Source organism: Lepisma saccharinum, chromosome 1 (assembly GCF_977018435.1).
Source record: "Lepisma saccharinum chromosome 1, izLepSacc3.1, whole genome shotgun sequence".
NCBI classification, from domain to species: Eukaryota; Metazoa; Arthropoda; class Insecta; order Zygentoma; family Lepismatidae; genus Lepisma; species Lepisma saccharinum.
The window spans coordinates 219395691-219422716 of NC_139229.1; the positions used below are offsets into that span (position 1 = coordinate 219395691).

At 36.3% G+C, this 27026-nt stretch overlaps 1 protein-coding gene across 8 annotated transcripts in view; it reads left to right on the forward strand.

The window, feature by feature from the left end:
* sif (guanine nucleotide exchange factor still life) overlaps positions 1 to 27026 on the forward strand; it is a 674511-nt gene that overhangs the window by 633586 nt on the left and 13899 nt on the right. For all 8 annotated transcript variants that reach the window (XM_083112141.1, XM_083112137.1, XM_083112140.1 and 5 more), the window contains 11 exons: positions 6200 to 6386; positions 8775 to 9038; positions 16528 to 16631; positions 16980 to 17159; positions 19252 to 19446; positions 20870 to 20978; positions 21596 to 21775; positions 22548 to 22666; positions 23234 to 23410; positions 24613 to 24800; positions 25766 to 26025. In XM_083112141.1, the coding sequence (XP_082968267.1) occupies positions 6200 to 6386; positions 8775 to 9038; positions 16528 to 16631; positions 16980 to 17159; positions 19252 to 19446; positions 20870 to 20978; positions 21596 to 21775; positions 22548 to 22666; positions 23234 to 23410; positions 24613 to 24800; positions 25766 to 26025 (1963 nt within the window). The remainder of the gene's footprint in view (positions 1 to 6199; positions 6387 to 8774; positions 9039 to 16527; positions 16632 to 16979; positions 17160 to 19251; positions 19447 to 20869; positions 20979 to 21595; positions 21776 to 22547; positions 22667 to 23233; positions 23411 to 24612; positions 24801 to 25765; positions 26026 to 27026) is intronic.

A 27026-nucleotide genomic window follows, 5' to 3' on the forward strand; every position in this document is an offset into this window, starting at 1 on the left:
GTAGGGGTGTGCGAGTTCCCGAAAAGTCGGGACCGGAATCGGGAAAAAAAATTCCCGTCCCGATCCCGACTTCGGGAAATGACTTCCCGACTTTTCGGGATTCCGAGCAGTCGGGAAATACCAAATGGTCATTTTAAAAAGTTGTTAATTCTCGACGTTTTCTGCATTGCAAGCATCTGTAACTTATCGAAAATTGTTTGTTTTTATTCTAGAAATGCAAAAACAATCACTTAAGTTGAAAATGACTTGTAGAATTCGAGATTTTCATAGCTTCGGGAAATTTCGAACACTTCCCGTCCCGAAAATTTCCCACCTTATTGGGAAATTGCGAATTTTTCCCGTCCCGAATGTCGGGATTAAAATAATTTCCCGTCCCGACCAAAAAAATTCTATCCCGCACAGCCCTACACAGAACCCAAAATGTGTCAAATGAATCAAATATGCCTAATTTTGTGATCCCAGTAATTGCACCTTCTATTCCGTGCAATGCACTAAAATGCAACAATTGAACAGACCAGACACGATCATTTCAAGGAAGCCAAAGTTACACGTTTATCTTAGTGCATCAGCCTTCATTTGAAGTATTTCGAGTTCTGTGTGTGCTAACGATATTGATACGATTCGTATAAATAACATCTCCAAACTAGGACATTCTCTTAATGTGGGTAATTTAAAAACTGAACAATAAATAAAATTATACGTTTAAAGATGAACATAATGTAAATATACAGGGTGTCATTTTAATGGCGCCCAAGGACTGCAGAAACGTATATAGGACATCAATACGTTGTTTTTCTAGCATTTTTCGTAACTTTGGGTTACTGAACGCGTTCCTTCGCTTTGTTTGTGGCTGGTTGTAACTATGTCATTTTTCACAGAATATGTGTGTTCCTTGCAACTCTGGCACGTACCGCTTCACAACAGGAAATGACGTCACAGATGCGATCAAATGTTGTGTTGGGTTGCCAGCATGGAGGCAATCCAACAAAAAAACGGGCTCTTTTGAACGACCGTAGCGCCGAAAATGCACCATTAAAATGACACCCTGTATAAATCATGTGAAAGTTACGCATTTGTTAATGATGTTTCTCTCGAACAAAATTCGTATGTTTACAATATTATTAGACTCTCAACGTAAAATTATTCATAATTTTCAGTTACAAAATAGAACTATGTATTTGTATAACATTTGTAATAGATGAAATTATCTACGCTCTCTAAAAGTGGATGCTAAAAGGACAGTGCAAATGGAAAATAACTTGTAACAGAAACTGTAAATGTCGGTTGAAATTCCTGCGAAAAAGGTACGTCGTTGCTGTTACTGAAAAGGTTACTTCCACTATTTCCAACAACCGGTATGCATTTTCAAGAAGTCTTTAAACATTATCTACTCGTTTTTATTGTCATATAGTTTATATAATCTATTCATCCAATGTGCAATACATATAGAAACGAAGCGAAATGCTGTTTTCTCGGTAAAGATTGTAAGCCGAATTCTAATTATATGTTGAAAGCATTATTAATAGTCACGTAGCATTGTTTAGAGTTCACTTTATGTACAGATGGAATAGAAACCAGACTCAACTAGTATGGATACTGGCATCGTTGATTTAAATATGAGAGAAACAGGGAAGTAGTTGTTATTTTATTTGCGGATAACAGAAGTAAAGTTCAGTAGTTCTAAAAGTCGAATATAAAATGAAGAAACCCATAATTCAAGATTAAATAGTTCTACGAGTTTTCCAAATAACCAAAAATGATATTTCATGTGAGAGCTCGCACAATCTAAATTTCGTGACTAAAATTTCCCACAAAGTTCCTAAGATTCTTCTTGAACGAAGTGTGTCAAGGTAGTAATAGAACCACTAAGTATTGCAATATATTAACGGCACGAGGTGTGAAAAAAAGAAGAGAAACAGTTGTACCGGGCATTCACTCATCTGGTGTATTGAGAATCTAAGGAGTTAATGAAAGTTGCCATGACAATAATAGCAAACAAGAAAAACTAGAAAACTAAATGCTCTTCTTGGTCAAGTATGACATTTTTATATGGATTTAGGCAGTGGCGAGTCCAGCATTTTCGAAAGGGAGGAGTTACGTATAATTTTTTAGTAGTCAGTCCTCATTTTGCCATTTTTTCCTGTCATTCACGTTCTTTTTATTAGGAATATTGGGCCAAAAAGGTGGTTATAACTCCAACCAACCCTCTTTAGGCACGCCACTACATTTTGGTCTGTACTATACGTAACTGTCTCCCTGAAAAATATCCCCCATCCCATTTTCATTCATATTTTTATGGCGCCGTCACTATTTTGACGACGCCATGTTTCCATCTAATCGAGAGCAAGAAGTTCAAGAACAAGAGGAATGAAAAAGAGGTTAAAAAAATGTCGACAGCAAAAACAACAAAGATTCTTAAAGAAACAGAAATGAGAGTCGCTCTTTTGAAGCCGACAGTGTGAGCAGCTGGTCCTTTTCCCGCCTTAACTGTGAGTTCTACACAAAGCAAAGAAACGGGGCGACAAGACAAACGGTCCGACAGAAAACCAGGAGAGCAAAACGCGAATTAAATACTTTCACAGCCTGGAAGTGCAGCCGGTGGACTATTTATTTAGGAACTTTGCAAACTGTTTGCTTTGGAAAGATCCGAACTTTTTTTAAAAGTACGTCGCAACTGTTGTGAATACCACCGCGGTGTTAAGATATCAAGCAACGTTTGCAGTTAGAATTTAGTGCTTCAAGGAATGCCGCTCATTTAATTTCCTCCCCCCCCCCTCCATACTCCTTCACTACTTTTATAAGCGGTGCGTCTACAAAGCTTTAGGACTGCGCTATCTGTCGGCCACTGTTGGAAATTTTGAGCAACTTGTCTGAACTTGTTTCATTCAAGATTCTTTTGCGGCCAAATCTGGTTCTCTTGCGCTCTTAATTCATAACCTAATATCATGCATCATGTGCTGATCGCCCCCTCTAGGCGTCTAAAACTAGATTTAACCACGAATCGTCAATTAACGCGTGAGTTGATGGCATTCGTGTAAGTGGCTATCGTTACACTTTAACGTCCGAAAAAAGTAGATCGTCTTGTCTTTAAGTCTAAAATTAGGCGATCACCCCACTCAGAGATGTCTAAAGCTAACGGTAAACTTCATCGAACCTTACTACTAACGATATGACTAGAGAAAAGCATGAAGATAAGTAATAACTTCATCACAAATTATACTGTTCTACAAAGTTTCAATTTTTTTCAGTTACAGAAAGCAAAGTAGCTGTTTCTTAATGAAATTGATCACCTGAACACGAATATGCACATCATTTTGTAAGATTGGCTCTTATTTTCAAGATAAGCATAATTCAAGTTACATAACAATTAGGTAGTCATAATCAATGTGGGCATAACTTGATAAATATATTATTAAGAGTGCCCTCCAAAGGAAGCCAGGGAGAACTTGTCCCCCCCTCCAAGATATCTGGGAAAAATTAATACAATTCAAATTGTGAAATTTTATTGTGATAACATAGATGAGAGGTGTCGTGAACAGTGGCGAAGCGTCCTATGAGGCCAGGAGGCTGGGCCTACCCACGCCATTACTCTTTTAAATGTGTATTTACTTATTTCGTCAAAACACATGCAATGCAATGGAAAAGTTTGGAATTTTCATTTATGATAATTACAAAAAGATTCTAACCCTGTCCAGTCAGTATACGAACTTTCCACGGAGTGAGGCACATTTGCTGGGGCCTCTTCTCTTCACATTCCGTCCTACGGTGGTATATGCGGGAAGCCTAATCTTACGAGTACTGTACGTATGCTTATAACGCGCTCCTGAGGCCGGCCTCCCGGTGTTACCCACTAGGACGAACAGCATATCAGCAACACTGCATTTCCGCCAGGGTTGGAAATTTGTGGTGTACCGGCATTTTTTATAAACATTAGCCTGTGTTCGTGCAGAGAGACTTCTATTTCATTGTACATTCTCCATATTTTGTACGAAACTTAGGTTTTCCTTCCTTTCATCGACAAGTGTAAGTGAAATTGAAAATTACGGAGTACTGTAGTTCTGACTTCGTTTTCTGGTCAGAGTGCTGATGGTCTTGTCGATTCACCCAACACCGTAGCGTAAACAGAAAGTCCAAAGAACTTATATTTGTAAAGTAAGTCTTCATACCAAATTACGTAAATTAAAATGATAGTTACGCTTTATATTTACAAAGTAGTTTTACTTTCACTGGGAATAGAATAATTTATTTTTATCGTAAACGGGGATTCCCCTCTCGTTCACCCTCTGGGAAAACTTGCCTCCTGCTCACGACGCTAGAAGGGAGCTTGGCGCTTGGCTCGGAGCGCGAGGTTCGTGGCGGTAGAGCTTTGTTTTTGATTGGTGTCGTGTGCAGCGATCAGATTTATGCAAGAAGTGCTGGACTGAAATGCAAGAACAAGAACAATCGAGTTCTTAATTGAGTGAAGAAATAATCATCGGTAAGGTAGGACCCACTTTTGGTCTTTCATGTTTCCTTCTTATAACAATCATTTCTAAAATGTTTTCAAGTATATTTTCCTTTGCAAGTAGCAGTGGCAAGTGACAGCAAAATATTTTTTAAAAATTCAAAGTTGTTGAAACGTTATTTAATGCGTTAACACTGTCGTTGAATAAATATTACAAGCAGATATTTTTTTTATGCAGCCGACACAAGCGAAGAGGTAGGCAGTTTCGTTTACCCTGAAGGGATAACAAGAGGAGAGGGATTTGAGAGTACAATGTAAGGGAATACTTTTTCGGGGTTTAGGACAAAGAGGGTTATGGGGTTATTGCGCGGGCCATGTCTGTTTCAGGTCTGGCGGAACATGCCAGTGTTGTCACATTGGATTGGCAGAAAAGAACTAAATTGCGCCTAAAATTGGGATTCTATTCTTTCAAGCAACTACATTTATTATAACCTGTTTATATGTTACATAGTAACCTGTCGTGTTGCCGGGTCCCAAACAAGGATCCTATGTTCTGTTATCACGTAAGGGTGTCTACTAACACAAGGGGTAGAACAAACTAGGATGCGAAGTATACACACTGAATGAGAGAGGTCACCTTTACTTATGTTTTTTTCTTGAAAGCCCCGTAGTCGTCATCCTAACACGTTACGAAGCCAGGTGACCTAATTGTGGTCATGTCAATGTTTCCTGGTCATCTTTAATTCATTCTCCATACATTCTCATCGTCACGATTAGCATAGATCAGAACAAATGAGACGAAAATATTCAAAATTTAAATTATGTTTACTTGCACATACAGGTGTCAGAAATTCATTTATCTAGAAAGCCAAGACTGGAATTAACTACAACCATTCCTTTAGTTAGACAACAGATAACAATGGTGTTTTCCTCGGTGCGAGGAAGTCTTGCTACAAAAACTAAGTTGGCAGCAATAGAACATACCAAACTGACAGTCGCTGAAAGTGCGGAATTTTGTCGTCTGCTCACGGCACAAACGTCAGACTAACCCGAAAATTATGGGGTTCTTCTAGCCCTTTTCACCTCAATTGCAAAATAAATAAATAAATTTAGAAAAAAGTGATGAAGAATTGACAACAGGGCTCGAGCACTATTCGTTGGATTTTCGCGATGTCTCACGATTGGTAGTTCTTTCTGGAGGTGTGTGCATAAATCAGGGGTTGAAAAAATACAAACAAATAAAAAAAACAGAAGTGAACAAAAATCTAGATCGATGACATCTGGTGGGTGGGGGAGAACGTCTAAGACACAATTATCGTGCTGATGGCCGGTAACAACACTTTTGAAAACGTCATGCCACTGCCAAGTAAAGAAGCGGTCTGGAGAGACATTGAACCACTCTCCATGACATAGCCCCCCCCCCTCCCTTTCTTTTTACAGATTTAAGCAACTAATGGAAATTATCGCACTTCTGTGCCTACCCTGCTAGGAACTCTACGCTTCGCCACTGGTCGTGAAAGACAGATTAAGTGTCTATGCAAATTAACTTAGTGCTGGTGATGCTTTATGATAATTCTCTGTATCTCTTACGAGCCAATGTAAGAGATACAGAGGTATAAACTTGAACAAAAGATGAATATAATCACTGTAAAACCATTTTTTGTTGTATTGTGTATTGAATACATGTAAAGTGCCTTCACACGTTCAGAATAAAATTCCCTGCCTTCTGTAATAGTGTCTTAAATTTGTTTTCAGCTTCACACTCACGAAGTGGTCGAGGTGTGTGCCAAAATTTTATACCAAGTAGAGTTGCAGAGGACGACATTGGAGCAGATGTGGGGATTTTCTGTTGAAGCAGAGCTTATCGAAAATGCTGATCGACAGGATGAACTCTGTTGTTACGTAAGCCGAGTAGAAGACAAGAGTGTTGCTATGCAAAATGGTAAGGAATACTTTAAATTATTTGAATGCTACTAGCACACAGTATCATTATAATAACTTTTTATGTTCTATTTTCTGCATGAGTGTGCATTCATATGAATGTTATTTTTCCATAATAAACTAATTGCCAGAAACTTGATTTTTACATATTGAGATGGATTTTTGTAAACAGTATGTTATGGGAAGTGCTATCTCATATCTGGCTGAAATATTCTTTATAATTTCACTATGTGAATTGACTATATTAAGGTGATGTATCTGCACGTAAGATGAGTTTGCAAACAAACTATCCTAAAACTTCAATAGAGTAATGCAGACAAATAGGTTCTAACACCACATGCTGGGCAGAATATATATACAGGTATAACCGTGCTCTTCTACTGCCAGTACCTATTTTTAACTCCATTATATCATGAATAATTGAACTTTTAAAGTTTCATTTTTGTGTGTGCAGTGCCTTAATTTTGTTTTCAGCTTCACACACATGAAGTTGAGGTGTGTATATGACCAAATGCAGGTTAAAGTAATTTAAGTCTGAATGTCTCTCATGAATGTGTTGAAAAGAAAATTTCAAAAGATCCACACAAGGCTTTTTTATTATTAACATCCCCTTTATTCATAAAAAAAAGTCTTATAGTAAAAAAAAAATGGGCATAGCGACATACATAATTAACATAACTCTCCCATATTTCCTAGGAATTCCCATATTAGAGCTATTTTTTTCTATTGCTGGCTCCCAAATTGAACTATTCCTCCTATATATTCAATAACAATTAAGATCACAAACTGTAAATTAATATCATTCCCACCAAATACATTCTGATTGATCAAGGCGAGTTTAGTGAGCCAGACAGCTTCAAGTCTACTGCAAGATTGACTTATTAACCTTAATAATATCTTAGGCTTTGTTTGAGCATCCTAAGTTAAAATACCCATGCTGAAAGAGTTTCTTCACTGATTACCAATAAATAAACTGATCAGAGAAATTAAAGTAGCTTAGAACTAATCAAGCCAAAGCTAATGGTGGCGATTAATTATCAGTATAGTTGTAAAGAGTTTTTGAAATTTGCATAAGAAGATAAAAAAAAGTGCATAGGTCTGCAGCATACATACCATTTAGGACTAAGAAACATGCAAATTTGTAAATTTTGATTCTAAAGTGTGACCTTTATATTATATACAATGTAAATTAATTGTTTCGTTTAATGTTATCCATTCCATGAACATTTGCTGGAGTCACGCCTTGCAGCTGAAAATTTTAAAAAAAAATACCCGCAATATCTCTTAAATTCATCGCTAAAAAATGGTCGCCCTAGACATAAGTTCTTGTACTTTTCATCTAAAGAATCACACTCTGCCTGAAGTGAAATAAATCTTTTCAATCAAAATTTTTCAATTTGGATATTTTAATTTCAAGTTGATCACTTGGTCACTTCAAGTTGATTACTCGGTCACAAAGTTTACTGTGGTAGCAGCATCTTGCACAAATAATAAATCAAAGGGGATAGAATGAAGGTTTGGAAGGATTTTAAGTTCTGAGAATTGCCTGAAAGAACAGAAGGAATGCCTCTCACACTCTGTATGCTATTAAACACTACACTAGAAGAGTTTTTTTAACAAATAAAGCTTGTAATATTGAAACGATTCAAAACCAACTCCAGCATTTGTAACACATTCCACTATACTGTCAAGCCACAAATGTGGTGTTTCAAACTCCTCTTTGCTTTGCATCCTTCCCAAATAACATGCTGTGTTACAGTTCGACTATAGCAAACATGTAAAATGTAAACGACTTTCAGAGTATGAAAGTTTAAAAGAAATAAATTTATTTGATTTTGTTACACTAAATGCACAACTTTGATTAACATCTTCAATCTTACAGTGAAAACACTAGTGTTGCAAACTAACTAGAAGAGTTGTCAAAAGTTATAGTGATAGTATTAAAGTCATTACATACATGCTCGAACATCACAAAAAGTTATAAATTCAATAAATACTTTTATGTATATAATGTATACATAATTTAGAATGTATATGGATGTTCATGTGAGCACTGTTAGATGGCATTCATGAAAAAATTGAAAGCAGATAAATCATATAGATTAAGGCGATTGAGATTCTGGAAGTAAACAAAGTTATAGGAAATTAGACAGCTGATGATTGAATTTCTATCATTTTTTCTCCCATCATTCACCTTCCTTCATTTACGTTACCTATAACTTAATTTACTTGTATTGTTATTTTATTAAAATTAATGATGATGGTAGATAGCACTAAAAATAATTGTTAGTTGTAAAAAAGTTAACATATTTTGAAGTCTGTGTGCTAATAGTTTATCTTCTTAACATCATCTTTAAAATTGTTACTGTTTTTTTGTTACTATTTGCAGGAATCATAAAAGGAGATGAAATCATGGTTATAAATGGTGCAATAGTGAGTGATTTGGATATGATGTACCTTGAATCCGTGTTGCAAGAAGAGCTGGCTCTCTGCATGATGATGAGATCATCACGGACAGAGCCTCCAGATCTTGCAGGACTTATGAGGACAACAGATGACATCATTGAGAGTCTCGTGTGCCCTCCCCCACCCAGTGATGGCCTCATCAGTGAGGAAATGATCTCAGGACTTATTGTGCCTGCACCTGGATGGAGTGAGTATTGGTGTTATCATCATTATTGCTTTTACATTAAATTTCAGTACAGTGTTTGTATATTTCTGTTATCACATCAATGAAACTCCTTGAGGGTCCTGGTCCAAAAATATTTTTTTTGAAAGTTTATCATAAAAGATTTCTTCACCTGCAATTACAAATACACACAGACATATTCAAATAATGAATGTTTATATACTGTATATTTGCACATGTATGGAAGGTAGGTATGATTATAATTATTTCAGTGTGACTAACATCAAAATGGATAATAATTGAGTTAGTGAAACAATTGATAATTGCATGTTATAACATTATGTTCTAATTGTTACCAAAATAAATAAGGTATCATATTGTAAAATTTTGTATGTTCTGGTGAATTTCCTGCTTGCACATGAACACAAAGAGAACTAAGAAAAAAAGAGAAAGCTACACACTCAGTTAAGACAAAGTGGGATCATATAAATTATTTAGTAACAATTTGTTTTCAATAAATACATGATAAGGAACAATTGCTGAAAAGTATCTTAGTTATTATTTTCATACTTTCCACCCTTAAAATTGCATGTAACTTCCCCCAACTTTTTTCCTAAAATTTTGTTTTTTCACTCATTGGAAGGGGCTGCAAGCCTGTCAATCAACATCCCTTCATTATGCCATTTCATGAAAATTGAAAACTGAGTGACCTGATAAGAAACAGAAGTTCTGATATCATACTAAATTTGTCAATCTCCAACCAGATCAACTTTAAGCTCATATTTCATAGTTCATTTACAGAGATAAAAAAGTATTATACCTGGTAAATGAAGCAGAAACTGGGAGTTTCTAGGATCAATTATGATTGCACATGAATTAAATTAGAAATAACGTGGTTTCAGGAATAAAAACAGAGGCATTTCAATTCAGTGGTTCAAGTGCAATGTATCCTATCATGAGTTTGGTTGGATGCAATCTTTAAGAGGATTCAATTAATGTAAATGAGGATGATCAGCAAGTGCGGTTAAAGTTATTCTTCACTTAAATAACATTGTTGTTTTCAGTGTACCACCATTCACGCTCGCACCTTTGCAATGACATTGTAACTGCAAATCACATTGGTGAGCTTAAAAAATTTGTCATGAAACTTTTACTTCAATATTGTCAAGATAAGGATGCAAAATGGAGACTAGGATATTTAGTGAAGGGAAAAGATACATGCTCTGGAGGATTTGTGGCAGGCATGCCACTGGTATTTGTATTTTGTTTTTCCTTACTTTATTTTGCTTTTCTGCATAAAAGATGCAATTAAGATGATGAGGATGAATGATAATTACATGAAATTTGTGATTGAATAGTTGAAAAAAAAAACATACTCATGCCAGGAGATCAACCTGAAACTATCACTCATAGTGGTCAGATTGTGAATGTATGCTGAATGTGCTGAGGTGATACAATTGCCAAGTTGTTTTTCCCTTTTGTATTGTGTAAGGGGAGCAGCAAGGGCTAAGCAAGGGGGGGGGCTGAAGCCTAGGGCGCTATTTACAGAAAACATTAAATAAAAAATCAACAAAGAATATTCGACGGGGAAATTTATACTTACAATTTTCTGTTTCCAAAAGTAGTAGTAAAAGTAGTATGTAGTACATATTTAAAGATGTTCTACAGATACTATGATATAACAGATATATTCTTAAATATGATAACCTTTTTCTAAAATCAGAAATTCATAGTATGACTCAATAAATAATCTATATTATTTTAATGAATGTTTCTGTTTCCTCATTACAAAATTTGTAGGATGTAAATATCACAAACCATGGAATAAGAAGATTATGTCAAAGGACATACATAAAATGTCTGTGCTTGGTAGTGCGAGGGGAGGGTGCAGGAAAGAAATCGCCTCTTACCCCTCTTTCATAACTACTGAAACTTTTGAGTGACTCCAGTGGGGTAGGCTTGTAATTAAAGGGTCCTCCAGTCAGGCATGTATCTAGAAATATGTTTCGGGGGGGGGGGGGTCCGAACCAAGTGTCTCAGGAATAATAATAATGTTTAATTAAAATAATTATATTAAATCAAATTAATACTAATTACAATACATAAATTAATATTATTATTATTACACGATTAGGTAAAAAAGACTGTATAAGAATAGAGATATAACAGTGCATATTCATTTCGTAGCTTACCTGTAGTTAAGATCGGAATAATTTACATAAAGACAAGTGCCCTGGCAATGAAATGAATGTCAAATAGATGAATAATTGAACACTTATCGAATAACAAAAATGATGTTAAATGTAGTTCGAGAAAAGTAAGTTTCTGATTAAAATTGTATGCACATTATTTTGAGTAATAGTATACATAAATCATCTTTGTAATGTCATTCATAGCCGTATGATCCCAATATAATCCTTACATTCTAAAAAGTTCAAAGGAAATTAGTAACCATCGATTATGCAACAATGCTAATATTTTCATTTCTTAATTTTAGTACTTGATAAGTTTGTCGGGGGGCGGACCCCTGGACCCCCTAAATACGTCCCTTGTGTCCTTCAAACCCCTATAATCCCAATATAATCCTTGTCTTCCAATAAGTTCAGAGGAAATTATACAACAAATGCTAAACGAGTATATTTTCATTATTTAATTTTCGTACTTAATAAGATGTAATCAAGATGTCCCGGGTTCGATACCCGGTGGAGGCACATAGTGGTTCGGATCCCACTTTACACTGTAGGCCTAGTCCTGATTAGCCTTACTGTTCATAAAGTGGACTTAAAACACCAAATAAATCAATCGTACTTAATAAGTCTTTCGGGTGGGAGTGGGGTCCGGACCCCCTAAATACGTCCATCGTGTCCCTCAAAGCTTTATGATGCCAATATAATCCTTGTCTTCCAATAAGTTCAGAAGAAATTATACAACAAATGCTAAACGAAAAATATTTTCATTATTTAATTTTAGTACTTGATAAATCTTTCGAAAGGGGGGGGGGGGGTCCGGACCCCCGATCCCCCCTAAATACGTTCCTGCCTCCAGTGAAAGAACATTGGTTCATATCCCACTTTAAACTATTGGTCCAGTTCCATTTAGTCTATCTGAGTATAAAGGGATCAATACAATCTTGACTACTGGATTTTTCACAATTTCTGCTCCTAGGCAGTGGCAAAGTGTTATATGAGGTCAGGAGGCCGGACCTACTCACGTCATCATTACTCTCTTAAAGGTGTTTTTACTTTTTTCGTCAAAACATACGTAATGCAATGCAAAAGTTTGAAATTTTCATTTATGATAATTACAAAAAAATTCTAACCCTATCCAGTATACGAACTTTCCACGGAGTGAGGCACATTTGCTGGAGTCTCTTCACATTCTGTCGTATAGTTCAGTGGTATTCAACCTTTTTTCTCCACGTACTCCTAAAGAAACTTTTCCACTCAAGCGTGTTCCCCGAGTTATCCTTAATTCAGATTATACATAACTACATCTAAAATAAATTATGCAAATCATTACCTATTAAATAATACAGTTTTACTATAAAAAGGAGAATTATAAAATAAATAAAGGAAAATTACGGGTATAGCAAAAATATATTATCAACTTTAATATTTCTTACCTGTTAATGAGATGGCTGAGCTTGTTTTCTGCACACCAGCTCCTCGATTCGTGACCGAATCTTCGTTAGTGCGAGTATCAGTGGTGATTCTGGATTCAGGCGATTTCTGTGTTTCGATTTGATGGCTGTCAATGCAGAAAAACCCTGCTCACACAAATAGACACGTTTTCGAATTTGATTTCAAGTGATCTATCAGTGAACATTTCCAGCAGCCTTTTTTTAATTTTACAGGAAAACGGATTTGTAATCCAATCTTGTGTGTTATCCTCTTTCTCAATTTCTGGAAAGTATTTAAAAAACTGTGACCTGAGATTTTCTACGTGGAATTTGATTATTTCCAGAAGTTCACCAGCAATGCTAACATTATTTTGTCCACAATATTCCAACACAGTTGGAGAAACTGCAATATTACCTTCATTAACGCAATCAATCCAAAGTAATACTTTCTTATAAAATGCCTTCACTTTCTCACGGGCTTTAAAAATATTTTTGTCGAAGCCTTGGAGTTGAAAATCGAGATCGTCAAATTTGTTGAATATATCCGTCAAGTAAGCTAGTTGGCAAAGCCACTGTTCATTCTCAAAATACGTCACCAGATCGGATTTTAATTTTGAAAGGAAACATTTTACCTCAATTTTCAGTTCAAAAAGGCGAGTCAATACGCGTCCTCACGATAACCACCGCTAAACAGTTGAGTGTGTGCGGATCCCATCTCCTCGCATTTTTTTTTTTAAATACGGGAGTTCGGTGCACGCGACTTGATTGACTACTTTTACAGCAATGTTCAGCGTTTCGTGTAAATCGGGAGTTATTTTTTTCGCGACCAAATTTTCTCTGTGTATAATGCAATGTTCATAAATTATTTGAGGGTTCATTTGGCGAATACAAGCAACAAGACCAGTTTTCTGACCTGTCAGTGAAGCAGCACAATCTGTGGACAAACTTACACACCAGTCCCACGACAAATTTAATTCTAATGTTATGAAATTATTAAGAATTTTAAAAATATCCTCTCCCATCCCAGAATTTCATCACTAATAGCACATTTTTTTTTAACGAAAAGCGATTCTTGGAAATAGAGAATGATACAAGTTCTGAGTATAATAATAAATCAGAGTTAGAATCCTTTAGTCTGGTGGTCGGTGGGGGGGAGTAACATGAAATCCTCAATCGATCCCTTTTTATATTTACTTTGAGGAAAATGTTCAAAGAAATGTCTATTTTCTTTGCTTACCTTTATTACATTTTCAAGTTATCTCTGTCAGAAACAGTTTTCATTATTTATAATTATTTTAAATTGTGCGTACCCCCTAAAAAGTCTTCGCGTACCCCCAGGGGTACAAGTACCCCAGGTTGAATACCACTGGTATAGATGACACGTTTACTTGGTTAACGTCCAAGATCTGAAGAGAGCTGCCGCCACGAACGTGGGTGGGGATAAGCAGCGGGCGAGTTGTTTTCATCCAATCACAGTCAATCTTCAGCCAACGGGCGCAGCTGTCATTCTGCTCGTCTACTTTACGTGGAGTCTCAGTCACATGACTGCGGATACGCTGTTGCCGTAATGTTAATGCTAAGAAGTTGTTGAAACGTTATTTAATGCGTTAACACTGTCGTCGAGTAGACAATTTTTTATGCAGCCGACACAAGCGAAGGTAGGACGTTTCGTTTACCCTGAAGAGATAACAAGAGGAGAGGGATTTGAGAGTACAATGTAAGGGAATACTTTTTCGGGGTTTAGGACAAAGAGTGTTGCAGGGTTATTCTCGTGGGCCATGTCCGGTTCATTTCTGGCGGAACAGGCCAGTGTTATCACATTGGATTGGCAGAAAAGAGCTAAATCGAATCGCGCCTAAAAATTGGGATTCTATTTCTGACAAGCAGCTACATTTATTATGACCTATTTATATGTTATGTAGTAACCTGTCGTGTTGCCATCATAGTAGGGTCGAAAATAAGTACTAGGGGTGTGCGGGACAGAATTGTTTTGGTCGGGACGGGAAATTTTTTTAATCCCGACGAGAATTAGCGACTTTTTAAAATGATCATTCGGTATTTCCCGACTGCTCGGGTCATTTTTAAAAGTTGTTAATTCTCGACGTTTTCTGCATTGTAAGTGTCTGTAAATCATCGAAAATAGTTAGTTTTTATTCCTGAAATGCAAAAACAGTCACTTAAGGTGAAAATGACGTGTAGAATTCGAGATTTCTAGAGCTTCGGGAAATTCCGAACATTTCCCGTCCCGAAAATTTCCCGACTTTGTCGGGAAATTGCGAATTTTGCCCGTCCCGAATGTCGGTATTTAAAAAAACTTCCCGTCCTGATCCCGTCCCGACCCAAAAAATGCTGTCCCGCACACCCTTAGTGTGAACTCACACGAGGGGCGGAACAAACTACAATGTGGTGTTTTGTATTCACACTGAATGAGAGAGGTGACCTTTATCTTTGTTTTTCTTGAAAGCTTCCGCCCTGTAATGGTCATCCTAACACGTCACGAAGCCAGGTGACCTGATTGTGGTCATGTCAATGTTTCTTGATCCTCTTTAATTCATCAATTTCGTTCTCCATACATTCTCATCGTCAAGATTAACATAGATAAGAACAAATGAGACGAAAATAACAAAAATTTAAATTATGTTTACTTGCACATACAGGTGTCAGAAATTCATTTATCTGGATAGCCAAGACTGGAATTAACTACAACCGTTCCTTTGGTTAGACAACAGATAACAATGGTGTTTTCCTCGGTGCGAGGAAGTCTTGCTCCAAAAAACTAAGTTGGCAACAGTAGTTCGTACCAAACTGACAGTCACTGAAAGTGCAGCATCCTGTCATCTGCTCACGGCTCATACCGACCCGAAAATGATGGGATTTCTTCTTTTCCTTTTCATCTCAATTGCAAAATAAATAAATAAATTTAGAAAAAAGTGATGAAAAATTAACAACACTATTAACCACTGTTCGTTGGATTTTCGCGATGTCTCATGATTGGTAGTTCTTTCTAGAGGTGTCAGGGGTTAAAAACAAGGGAAATAAACCAAAAATCAAGATCGATGTAATCTGATGGGCGGGAGGAGATAACGTCTAAGATGCATACAAAATTGTCAACAATTTATTTATCCCAATCTTTCTATTAGACAGGAATATAATGAATTCTAACTATAGTGTAAAATGAACTTGGAGTTGAACGCCATTGGGAGTGTCACTATTCATCTCATCGGCCCCGAAAACTATGGATTCTACACTAATATCGGTCCGTCGTCGCCTTGTAATCAAGGGGTCCCGGGTTCGATACCCGGTAGAGGCACAAGTTGTTCGGATTCCACTTTAAACTGTAGGTCCAGTCCCGATTAGCCTTACTGTGCATAAAGTGGACTTAAAACAAAAACTCAACAACTAATATCGGTTGTTTTAGATTATTTTTACATATCACCCCCTTCCCACCCCCCACACCTAGGGGTGTCAGGTGTATCTTGGAGTTGAACGGCGTTGGGAGAGTCACTATTCATTAGCGACCCTGAAAACTATGGATTCCACACTAATATCGGTCATTTTACATGTCACCCCTTCCCACCCCCACCCCTAGGGGTGCCAGAGGTGTCATACCCCCACAGTATTTCTTTCGAGATTGCAAGTGATACGTGTACCAAATTTGGTTGAAATCGCTCCAGGCGTTCGAGAGTTATGCCAGACAAAAACACACACATACATACACACATTCATCCATTTTTATATATATAGAAGATACATGTATATATACCTTTCATTCAGAATCGCTCTTTAAGGGTTGCTTACTATCTTAGGTGTATTGTATATTTTTTGCATTTCTAAAGCATGTTTCTTACCTTTGAGCTGTTTTTAACAAAGCCATTTCATTTTTGTACTTGACAGGTAAGGAGCTTTATTCTCCAGATACTGAAAGCTCTCCTGCACCATCTACAGACACAGGCAAAGCATCTCGTGCAAATTCCTTCGAAATTGAAAATCTTCTTAAGGTGAGTGTGAAGTTTTTCCTATCTTTAAAAGTCAAAACTTTCTTAAAAATTGACAAGCTTTTACACAATCAATGAAAAGTTAGATTTTTCCTCTTTGCATGCAAACACTTGCCAAGAATGGTTTGAAAAGTTATAAATGAAAATAGTTTTCAGAAAGAAAACTTGTTGCAATAATTATTTTCCTCTCTATGGAGGTCTCATTATCATATCAAAGGGCATAGTAGCAGCTATATTCAATCAAAATGTACATCATAAGAAAGTAATTCATTAGTTGTTGTGCACATTTGTAGAGACTTTATGTAATGTTTGTACTGTATAAAGTCTGTTCTTTCTCACTATCTATTCCAGACAGCAGAACAGGTGACAGGGTTTTGTAGGTCACCAGGAGAAACTCGAAAGTCTAGTCCAACAGGAAGTATCGCAAGCAGTCAATCGCAGGCACTAACTCCCAGCCGGCAACTGACAGATGCAGAAAAACTTCGTAAAGTTGTACTGGAATTGGTGGACACAGAAAGGACTTATGTTAAGGTCAGCATTCATTGTTTATTTAATGTTATGATATTGATGCAGCATTCATTTAAAATAAAAAAAAGAAATTTAAAAGTCTTCATCTAAGGAAACTTTAAGCTGGGGAAGTGACATGTGACATGGGGGTTTGACACCAAAGCAACAAATGACACAACTCCAAACTGTGTGCATTGGAATAAGCATTTCATCCTCCAGTCCATAAACAAGTAATCACTATACCTGAGTGACCAACAAACAGAGGTAACATGATGAAATGATAGGAAGAATGGCCTAGTCTGAGTGACATTAAAGTGGCAACACAAAGAGTGTATCACATTACAGTGGTGTGAAAGGTTTCATTTCCAATTGACAAGTGTCATTTGGAACAAGTGTTCTCGGGTTGCCATTCAGGTTAAGTCGATGTTGACTTCCAATGTTTGGAGTGCATACATTGCTCACATCATCAGGGAATATGAATGTGCTGTATGTATGCTGAATGCATGGCGCTTGAAACATTGGAAGCCAATATGGATTTAACCTGGCTGGCTGGTAACCCGAGAACACTTGTTTGAATCATGTTGCCAGGAAAGCTACAATTCCTAAATGTCATTTGTCACTTCAAAAACTGCATAAGAAAAAACAAAATTGCTTAATTGTACATTTGTAAATTGTAATTGTATATTTGTATTGTATTTTTCTCATTTTACATTTAGGCTAATTAGGATAAGGATGAATGGTGATTAGATGAAAGTGATGAAAGGGCACAAAGAAACCCATGCAGTGGCGGCTCATGGTGAACCAAAGTGGAGGGGCGATAGCTCACAAATTTGCTCTACTAGTAAGTAATGTGAGTTTAAATTATGAACAGCCAACATGATAAGAAATTGATATGTTCGTGTTTACCGAATATCATGTTTTGCACATTTGCACATAAATTATAATAAATTAATAATTATTTAACAGTAATGCGAAGAAGATGGAAGTAGAAATAGAATTCTAATAGATTTAGTCGTAACATTTTTTTAATTAACAGAGGGGAAAATTCAGAAGGGATATTAATTTTTACACAACTTGATAAGCACAATGACGAATATTTAGGTGCATTGATCGTGAAAATTTCTAGTAACAAAGTTACACAGAAAAAGTTTCCTGTCCAACATGACTAATTGATATGTGAAATAGGGCACAAAAATAAATATCTCACTGGAAAGGTGATAACTTCAAACTTACCAAAAATCTTTTTCAGACATGCTTGTAACTGAAATTCATCTTTCTGTCCTTCAAAACGAAATTTGCGAGTGAACTCATGACCTCCCTTCTTGGACCCTAGGTTTTTTATGTTTATTTTTTCATCCAGACTTCTGGTAGAAAAACTTCGCACCAACAATTTCTCCACACTGTTCATTGCGACAAATGTGCAATTTATTGCATAATTTATTGCTCTACTTTTATGTCATAAATGAATAAAATTATGGAATACAGAATGATTTTTTTTTAATGGTTGGTAATTTTGTATCTTCTGTTAACTTCATTGCTTCTGGCAACTCTTCATTGTTTACCATTCTCCGGAGAGAGGGTCAGTTTTGCCTAGGAGTGAGTTTCGGACGACAAACCCTCCGTCCTCCCATGAGAAGATCCCGCGTGTGTTATTCCTCCAGTTCCCTCGCCTCTTACCCCTTGCGGCCGTGCCTGAGAACGCTCTACATCTTGTAAAGTGGGAGGATGGAGCCCCGCCACATTTCTCTCCAAGTTGCATATTCCCCCGCATGGTGGCGTGCAAACTTCGCAATTGTCGCGGAAGAATGAATACAAAACCGACTAACCAACGATCTATAAGCAACGGAATATTTGCAATTCAGACAATGTAAAAGCTAATATATAAATGTTAATGTAATGTTTGTTCACTTGTGGTTACACATGGCAGTGCAGCGTCCATATCGTCCTAATGAGCGGCCACCCCTGCACCCATGTACTAGTCATCTGTAACCTAGAACCTAACCTTGGATGTCAAGATCTTGAGCCAACTCAACATGCTTTGCCACTGACGTATCCACTTTATACTGTAATCGCTTTATACTGTTCCCATATCAATTTTATATCTCTTCTATTCTAGCATTTAAACAATCTCTTGGAGAACTATCTAGAACCGCTCAAGAAGGAGACATTTCTCTCCAACGCCGAAATCAATGCACTCTTTGGGAATATTCAGGAGATTGTTGCCTTCCAGAGACTTTTCCTACAGAATCTGGAAGAGGCAGTGGAGATGGAACCTGAATTTCATAAATTCGAACACTCTGGTCAATTTAAGGTAATTAGAAAGAATGTATTTTTTTATGGCAATATATATTTACTGTTTGTACAGTCTTGCAACCACACAAAAATTGCATGTAGTGTACCTGTGTACAGTGCTCAAAGTGGAAATTCCTAGCTGGGGGAGGAGGGGGGGGGGTGGATGCTTGGTTAAGTTTGGGGATACATGGATGATGCTTGTATGATTCAACATGCAGAGAATGAAGCAGATGCAGAAGCTTGTATGATTCAACATGGAGACAGTGTAGAATTTTCTTAACTGGGGGGACATCATCACCCCCCCTCACATACACACACACACATACAACCATCCCCTTCCCCACTTTGAGCACTACCTGTGTACAACTTCAGACTTTGTATCTTGAAATGTGTAATCATTGCACCACACTCTCCTAGGTTGAGTTGGTGTTAAGTTTTCTCCCAGGTCATGGTAGATATATATACTTTCCCCTCTTCAAATAAGAAGAAAGGAAGAAAAGAGACATTAAATGACTCAGCAATAGCTTTGGCTGATGCCCTAGTGCACTTGACCTAGCCCCCTTGCCTACCCCTCGCTTCCAATCTGCCTGAAACACTGAACCTTTATTTCGAGCACTTGAAGATGTCCTGACACAAACAACTAGTCATTCCTTAGGTAGGCCCATTTGTTGGTGCCAGTTTTCCCATGATCAGGGATTGTTCTCTTTTGTTTAGAATATAATTAAAAGTGCTGATCTCCATCCTTATATAGTCAAACAATCTCTTCTTGACCATTTTTAACTGTGGGAAAATGTGATGGTAGTTCACCAGAAAGAGTTCATCTCATTTACAGACTGCATCTTTCCTCACCTGAAGCTATATCTATAAACTTTACTTGTTTCCAACCTTCTATGTGGCCACTAATTACTATTCAAACTCTTGAAACAAGTGCTTACAAGTGGAAGCAACAAGTCTACTGATTGCAGGCTTTCTACATGTCCATGTCCATAGTCGTTAAGTGCTATTAAGGTCCTTAGGAGTGGGCCTATAGTTTTTAGGCTTTAGTTGGTAGTTGAACATGGGTTGCTAGATTAATACTGTAATAAACTTGTATTATTATGTTATGTGTGTATTGACAGGTGTGTCTAGTGTGTCTAGTTCTGCTTATACTTATGAATTGAATTTATTGCTTATGCTTATGAATTGAATTAATTGTTATAAAGAATTTGAAAATGACGAAATGAATGTATTTTAAAATTTGTCTGGATTTCAACATTTTTGTAAATTATGATTAGTATGAGTTCGGTACTTTTCATATTGTTTCAATATCATGATACCAATACATAGGATGAAAATAGTGGAATATCTATTTTTTGTGCATTTTCCTTTTCTTCTTTTTTTTACATTTAATTACTTTAATATCATATTGGTTTTGACGTATGTGTCCTCTTTTTTTTTTCCAGAATGTTCTCTTCTCAATTGGAAATGCTTTCTTATACTACGTAAATCATTTCAAGCTTTACAGTTCATTTTGTGCAAGTCATTCAAAAGCTCAGAAGGTTTTACACCCAAGTAAGTATTCTTAATAATGTTCTTCATTGATGCTTAAAGTAAAAAGTAAAAGTAAAGTTGTTTTCTGTGCATTTCACAATGCTATTTAATGCACATTAGGTTGTGGAGTTAGCAGTCCACATTTTCTTGCTTTCTAATTCTAATGTAGTGGGTGGTGTGATAAGTACCATGCTGTATCCAACATTTCCATCAGTATTACCTTTAAGTAGTTATTAAGATGTTGGCTGAGCCGAGAATAGCTTATGCATGAACGTTGACATGTCTGCCTGAGATCATCCACTATGAGAATTGAAATGGGTCTTGTACCTGGTAGGCAAATGCCCTACTGACCATCCAGCCACCTTCCATTATACTTCATTATTTTTCTATTTGCACCTTAAAAATTAATGTTGTGGCATCTTAAACGAAATTTGCATATTATTCTGAATTAAAACAAAGGGTCCCTTCAGCTAGAAGTGTTCTGAATTAAATATGATCATTGAAAATTTGTTAATTAGCAGCTGTTGAAGATCGTTCAGTATAAGTGCATTAACAAGTCTATTTTTCTACAGTTTGTACAACTTTTGTGTGTATATAGTGCTGTTATCACATTTCTTTCTGTGTTGTGTGTCTGTCAGATGAGGGCAATCAGGCGCTCCAGGAATTCTTGGCAGCCAGAAATCCAAGACAGCAGCATTCTTCCACACTGGAATCTTACCTCATCAAACCCATACAACGTATTCTTAAGTATCCACTTCTTCTACAGCAGTTTCGCAACCTCACAGATCCTCAATCAGATGAACACCAACATCTAGTTGGTAAGTTTAAAAAATTCTATTTTGTTTTGTAGGGTGTGTTTGTGCATGCACTAATACTCATTCTTGAAATATTAACTTATCCAACCCTTCTCCCTTTGAAATTGGCATCATTAATTTCAAGTTACAAAAAAAGTAGAAAGCTTGTTTCTAATAACAGTGGTAGTTAGTTTGTATTGGAAGAGCATAACTAAAGTAAAAGCTGTGTTGGATAAAAAAGAATTGTACTTAATATGTAGGAATCAATTTATGTTTCCATATTAAACCATTTAATCCAGAGAATAAATTGTTTCACAGTTTAAAAAATTCCAAGGATTAGATTTTCATGTGAAAGGTCACATAACATAAACGTTATCACTAAAATTTCTCCTTAGTTTTTGTGTGCTTGATTTATTTTCTGCCACTTTTAGCTAATTGCAAAGATGAGGATGAATGATGATATGCTGAAATGATGAAGGGACACTTACCATAGGCATGTGCAGACCCTCTGAGCCTTGATGAAAGTTCAATCTGAGAAAGAAAAACCTCATTTCATCTCACTGTTTTATTATATTGATAGGTATGGAACAGGGGCGTGTATAGAGTGTATCCGGACCCCTTGTACCTCTTGTAAGCCTTTCTTCATGTTTGCATACTTGACATTAATATTTCAGGTATCCAATTTACGCTGGCTGCTCACTATCTTATGCAATGTTTATTTAAATGGCGTTTATCACTAAAATTCAGCACAGCATGAGAAAGATGTGATTCTTATATCTTGTCTTTAATATTTCAGAGGCCTTAAAGGGAATGGAGAAAGTAGCAGAACACATTAATGAAATGCAAAGGATTCATGAAGAGTATGGAGCAATATTTGATCATTTATTCAGGCAACACCAGAAGTCATGTAAACAGGTATTAAAATATTTTTAAAATGAATGTAAGCAAAATGATGTGTCACCGCTGATTTTCATTTGTTTATGATTGTTATATATATTTTTTAAATTAAAAAATTATTAACATTTGATGATTTTCATTTAGCATTGCTTGATATTTGTATTGCAACTGGTGTGTTTGTTCATGTTCATAAATTGTTAGTTGAATGAACTGTGGGTCATTTGTTTCAAGTGCACATTGTGCATAGATAGGCTAATGAAAACAGGACCTACAGTTTGTTTACAATAATTTTTTTTATTTGCTATATTTTACTTTTCTTCGCTTCTTGTGCCACTTTTGGCTAATTTGCGAAATGCAAATTTTAAATAGGTTTCAGAATGTTTTTGAAATGAAATTTCTTTAAATTTTACAGCATTTACAGTGTGTTATCCAAAGAAATGCATGTGATTATTCAAAAGCAAATATTCTTTTACTCAGTTTCAAAATTGAAATTAAAATATATGTAGAAGGTTATACATGTTTTTTCCTTGTTTCGTGTATGACTACAAACATACTGAAACTAATTACACAATTTGTCTTTTATAGCCAATCGACCTTAGTCCGGGTGATTTATTATACTATGGAGGTGTAGAATGGCTGAATATATCTGACTTCCTAGGCAAAATTAAGAAAGGATTGGAATTACATGCAATGTGTTTTGTTTTCAAATCTGCAGTTGTGTTCCTTTGCAAGGAAAGGCTAAGGCAAAAGAAGAAACTCATGGTAAGTTTGCAGTTGTCTTTGTTTTAAAAAAAATCAATTTTTTTCACTGATTATATTCTAGAGTCTGAATTTCCCGTGGGACATGTACAGCTGACAGCTCACAATAAGGTCGCCGACGGGAGTTAGGTGACGTAGTGGCAGGCTACTCCACTGATAGGGTGGGGGAGTGCACCCTTGATCGTCTGCTCCGACGAACCTGTTGTGGCAGACCCATTCTTGGTGCTTTGTGTAATTCGCACCAAATATTGTTGTTCTTCAGATTCCTGATCACAGAAATCAATTACTTTGCTTACAATCTCACATGCTACACTATGCATAGTAGCACCTTTCCTTTCCTCCTTACACTTGCCATAACTCCTAGACCACCATGAAAAAACTAACATATAAATCAACTCCCACGCTTTTCCACAAGGACACACTAACTGCAGCGGAAGACTTATTTCTGTTACCCCTAAAATCTGCAATTGGACCTGTCTTCACACTTCATTTGGGTATCTTCTTGTATGCTGACTGCTGTATGCTTTATAGTAGAATAATTATTAAAATTCTTTACTAAAACATGCAGCAAAATTAATCTTCTCAAAAATTAATGACTTCAGTCACACTGTGATTATTAAGGATTTTAATGTCAAATCTCTTTTGAGAAATTAGGATGAATGGTTTGCGTATGTATTGCATTTTTGTTATTTTATGTCCCTTCTCTGACTCCTTATGAGAATTGTGATGGTGAGGATGAATGATGATAGATGAAATTGATGAACATGCCCATGGGAGGACTAAAATCTGAGACTAGTGGTGGTGAGATCATGAGGCCAGTGATTTATCCAACTACTTCTAACCCTTCATTTTTTTTCTAAACACTTCACAATTTTTTAACAAAAGTCCAATTTATGGTCATCTTGGTGATGAAATATGCCTTTACACCCTCCCCTCTAAGATGAATGCCAGATGAAAAATCCTGGATGAACACCTGCAGAACTCAATTATCTTGGCCACCAATGCACTGGAATAGACTGTTTAGATTAGAGCATAATATTTATGCCCTTGCATATCAAACAATTCCAATTGACCTGCTTATAGGTATCAGTGCTAATATTGTAGGAAATGATAAGGATGAATTTCAGTAGGTAAATATTATTTTATGCATAGACTTACATAATAGTTTCATTTAATTTTAATAATTACTTATCTTCTCTTAACAGGGTGTTTCAAGTAAGACAAGCTCAAGTGAGGTTGAAATCATCCGGTATCAAGTACTCATACCAGTCACGGAAGTTCAGGTTCGTGCAAGCAGTGCCAAGGACATGGATTCTCATTTCTTGTGGGAGCTTATTCATCTACGTAACCAGTTGCAACGACGTTCAGAGAAAGTCTACGTCCTGTCTAACAGGTAGATTTAAGCAAGATTTGTAGAATTTGGTCAATATATGTAATTCCTTTTCTTTCTAATAACACAACTTAGATGAACGTTCTCACCAACGTAGGTGTCAGCAATATTTTAAGGTGATATAGGTGCAGAGCTTCTTTTAGCTGGTTCAGTTGAAGGTCAGGAAGCTTGTTGAAACTTAGAAGTGTCTGTCACTGTACAATGTTTGTATATAACATAAAATTATAAGCATGTGTGGTTAATGAGTATTAGTTGTATTACAAAGAGGTTAATCAGAGTACACTTACATTTTTGACATCTGACTCACCACTGAAAAAAAAGAAACCAAAACTTCATTAACAAATTTTGTTTTATGCTTTATTTATTATTATTGTTTCTATCGATGTGAAGATTGGGAATGCAGATGAGGGTGTGTACAAAAACCCTCATGTAACCTACAAGCACCATCTATGCTTAATATTAGAGCAGTTACCTACTTTTCAAGAAACTAATATTTTCTTTCACAAATCGAGCACTGGTGTCCTAAATATGAAAAAACTAGTTTCCCAGTGGAGATTCATGTTAGTGATAATATATTTGTTGGATATCTAATTATAATGTTTGATGAAAGCTCAATTTTGTGTATAAAATTTGAAGTTGCTTGCCACAAAAGAAAGTAGTAGTTGAGATAGAATGAAAAACTCAATATGCATATTGAGTTTTTCATATCATGGAAACAAGGCTTAATGGTGTTATAATTGAGATAGAAGTAGCTAATGCATGAATAGGTGGTATATAGGAAGTAAAGGATACATAACTACATGTGCATGCATATGAGTAGCATGTAATTTAATAATTTTCAATTTTTAAGCAATGAAATTAATCATATTTAATGAGAACCTGTCACCATATGCATAGGTGTATGTGCATGCGACTGTATAAACTTAAATTTCCAAAGTTATTGATTGGTTGTTTATTACTTTCTTTAGTACGGCAGACTTTCGCAATGCCTTTCTGAAGACCATTCGACAAATTATCCGAGAAAGTGTTCGAAACATGAGCATTCCAGCTACAAAGCCTATCACAAAATCCCCAACACAACAGTCACACACACTTGGGAAACCGAAGAAACCTCCTAAAGGGCCACAGCGTCATTCAGCCGGAAACATCGACTATGATAACTTGGAACCTGGAGAAGTTCCAGAGGGAAATTTTCGATCACGAAGTAAAACTGTCAGTGATGGAACAGGTAAGTAAAAAGATTGGTAGACTTTGATGTATTTGTGTATTTCGTTAAAAATAACTTATAAGACATTTCCATGGAGCACATACTTCCCCTAATGCTGTGTGTATATTATGCCATTCAGTGTGCGAATCAACGGGGGGGATTTCCTCCCCACAAAAAAAAATTATCCCTGACATAACATAAAAGACTTTTTGCACTCTGCATACTGTGCACTGTGCACCAACTAACTTTACCCCAGTATCCACTGGTTACGGGTTGGATAGGCTCCAGAGCCACTTTAGGCAGAAACATTGTCTGATAAATGTATATTCCAATATCAGACTAAGGTCTAGCACAAGGCAGTCAGATACTGTACCGACTGGAACATTGTGATTCTCCTAGGTTTGCATAGTTGATCAAATTTTACTATGTAGAAAGTATTTGTCATAGTTTTTGTGAGGTAAGAGAAGGGATAGACAAAGCAGCTAACCTTTGAATATTATATTGCTAAATTGTTTAATTAATTAAGTTAAACAAATTCATTCCTTCTTGTTAGAAATAGTGTTGTTTCACAAACTTCTAGTTCATATCGTCAAACCTGATGGAGTTCTAAGAATATAAAATGAAATTACATAATTGCAGTAACATGGATCTAAAATTGAAATATATAGTTCTGTGTTAGAATGTTCCTGGCATACCTTTTTCCAGGAGGCAATACTTTCCCAGGTAGCACAAGAAATATACATATACTTGAAAATTGTGGCAATGCTTTATTTTGATTTATTTAGAAAGGGAATAACATTTATTTTACTTTTCTGCATGATGTCAGCAATGATGACAGTGCCCTCAACTAGACAAAACTCCTTTACAGATAGTGCACCTGGAATAGGGAGAAAAGGGAGGACAGAGCCCATCCAATTTTTCCTCATAAAATGTAAAAAGGTCCTAATTTAATTTTGGGGACATCTGTTTACTCCTCTTCCCCCTTTGGTTGATTGCTGCCAGGTATAGGGTACAGTTGACTA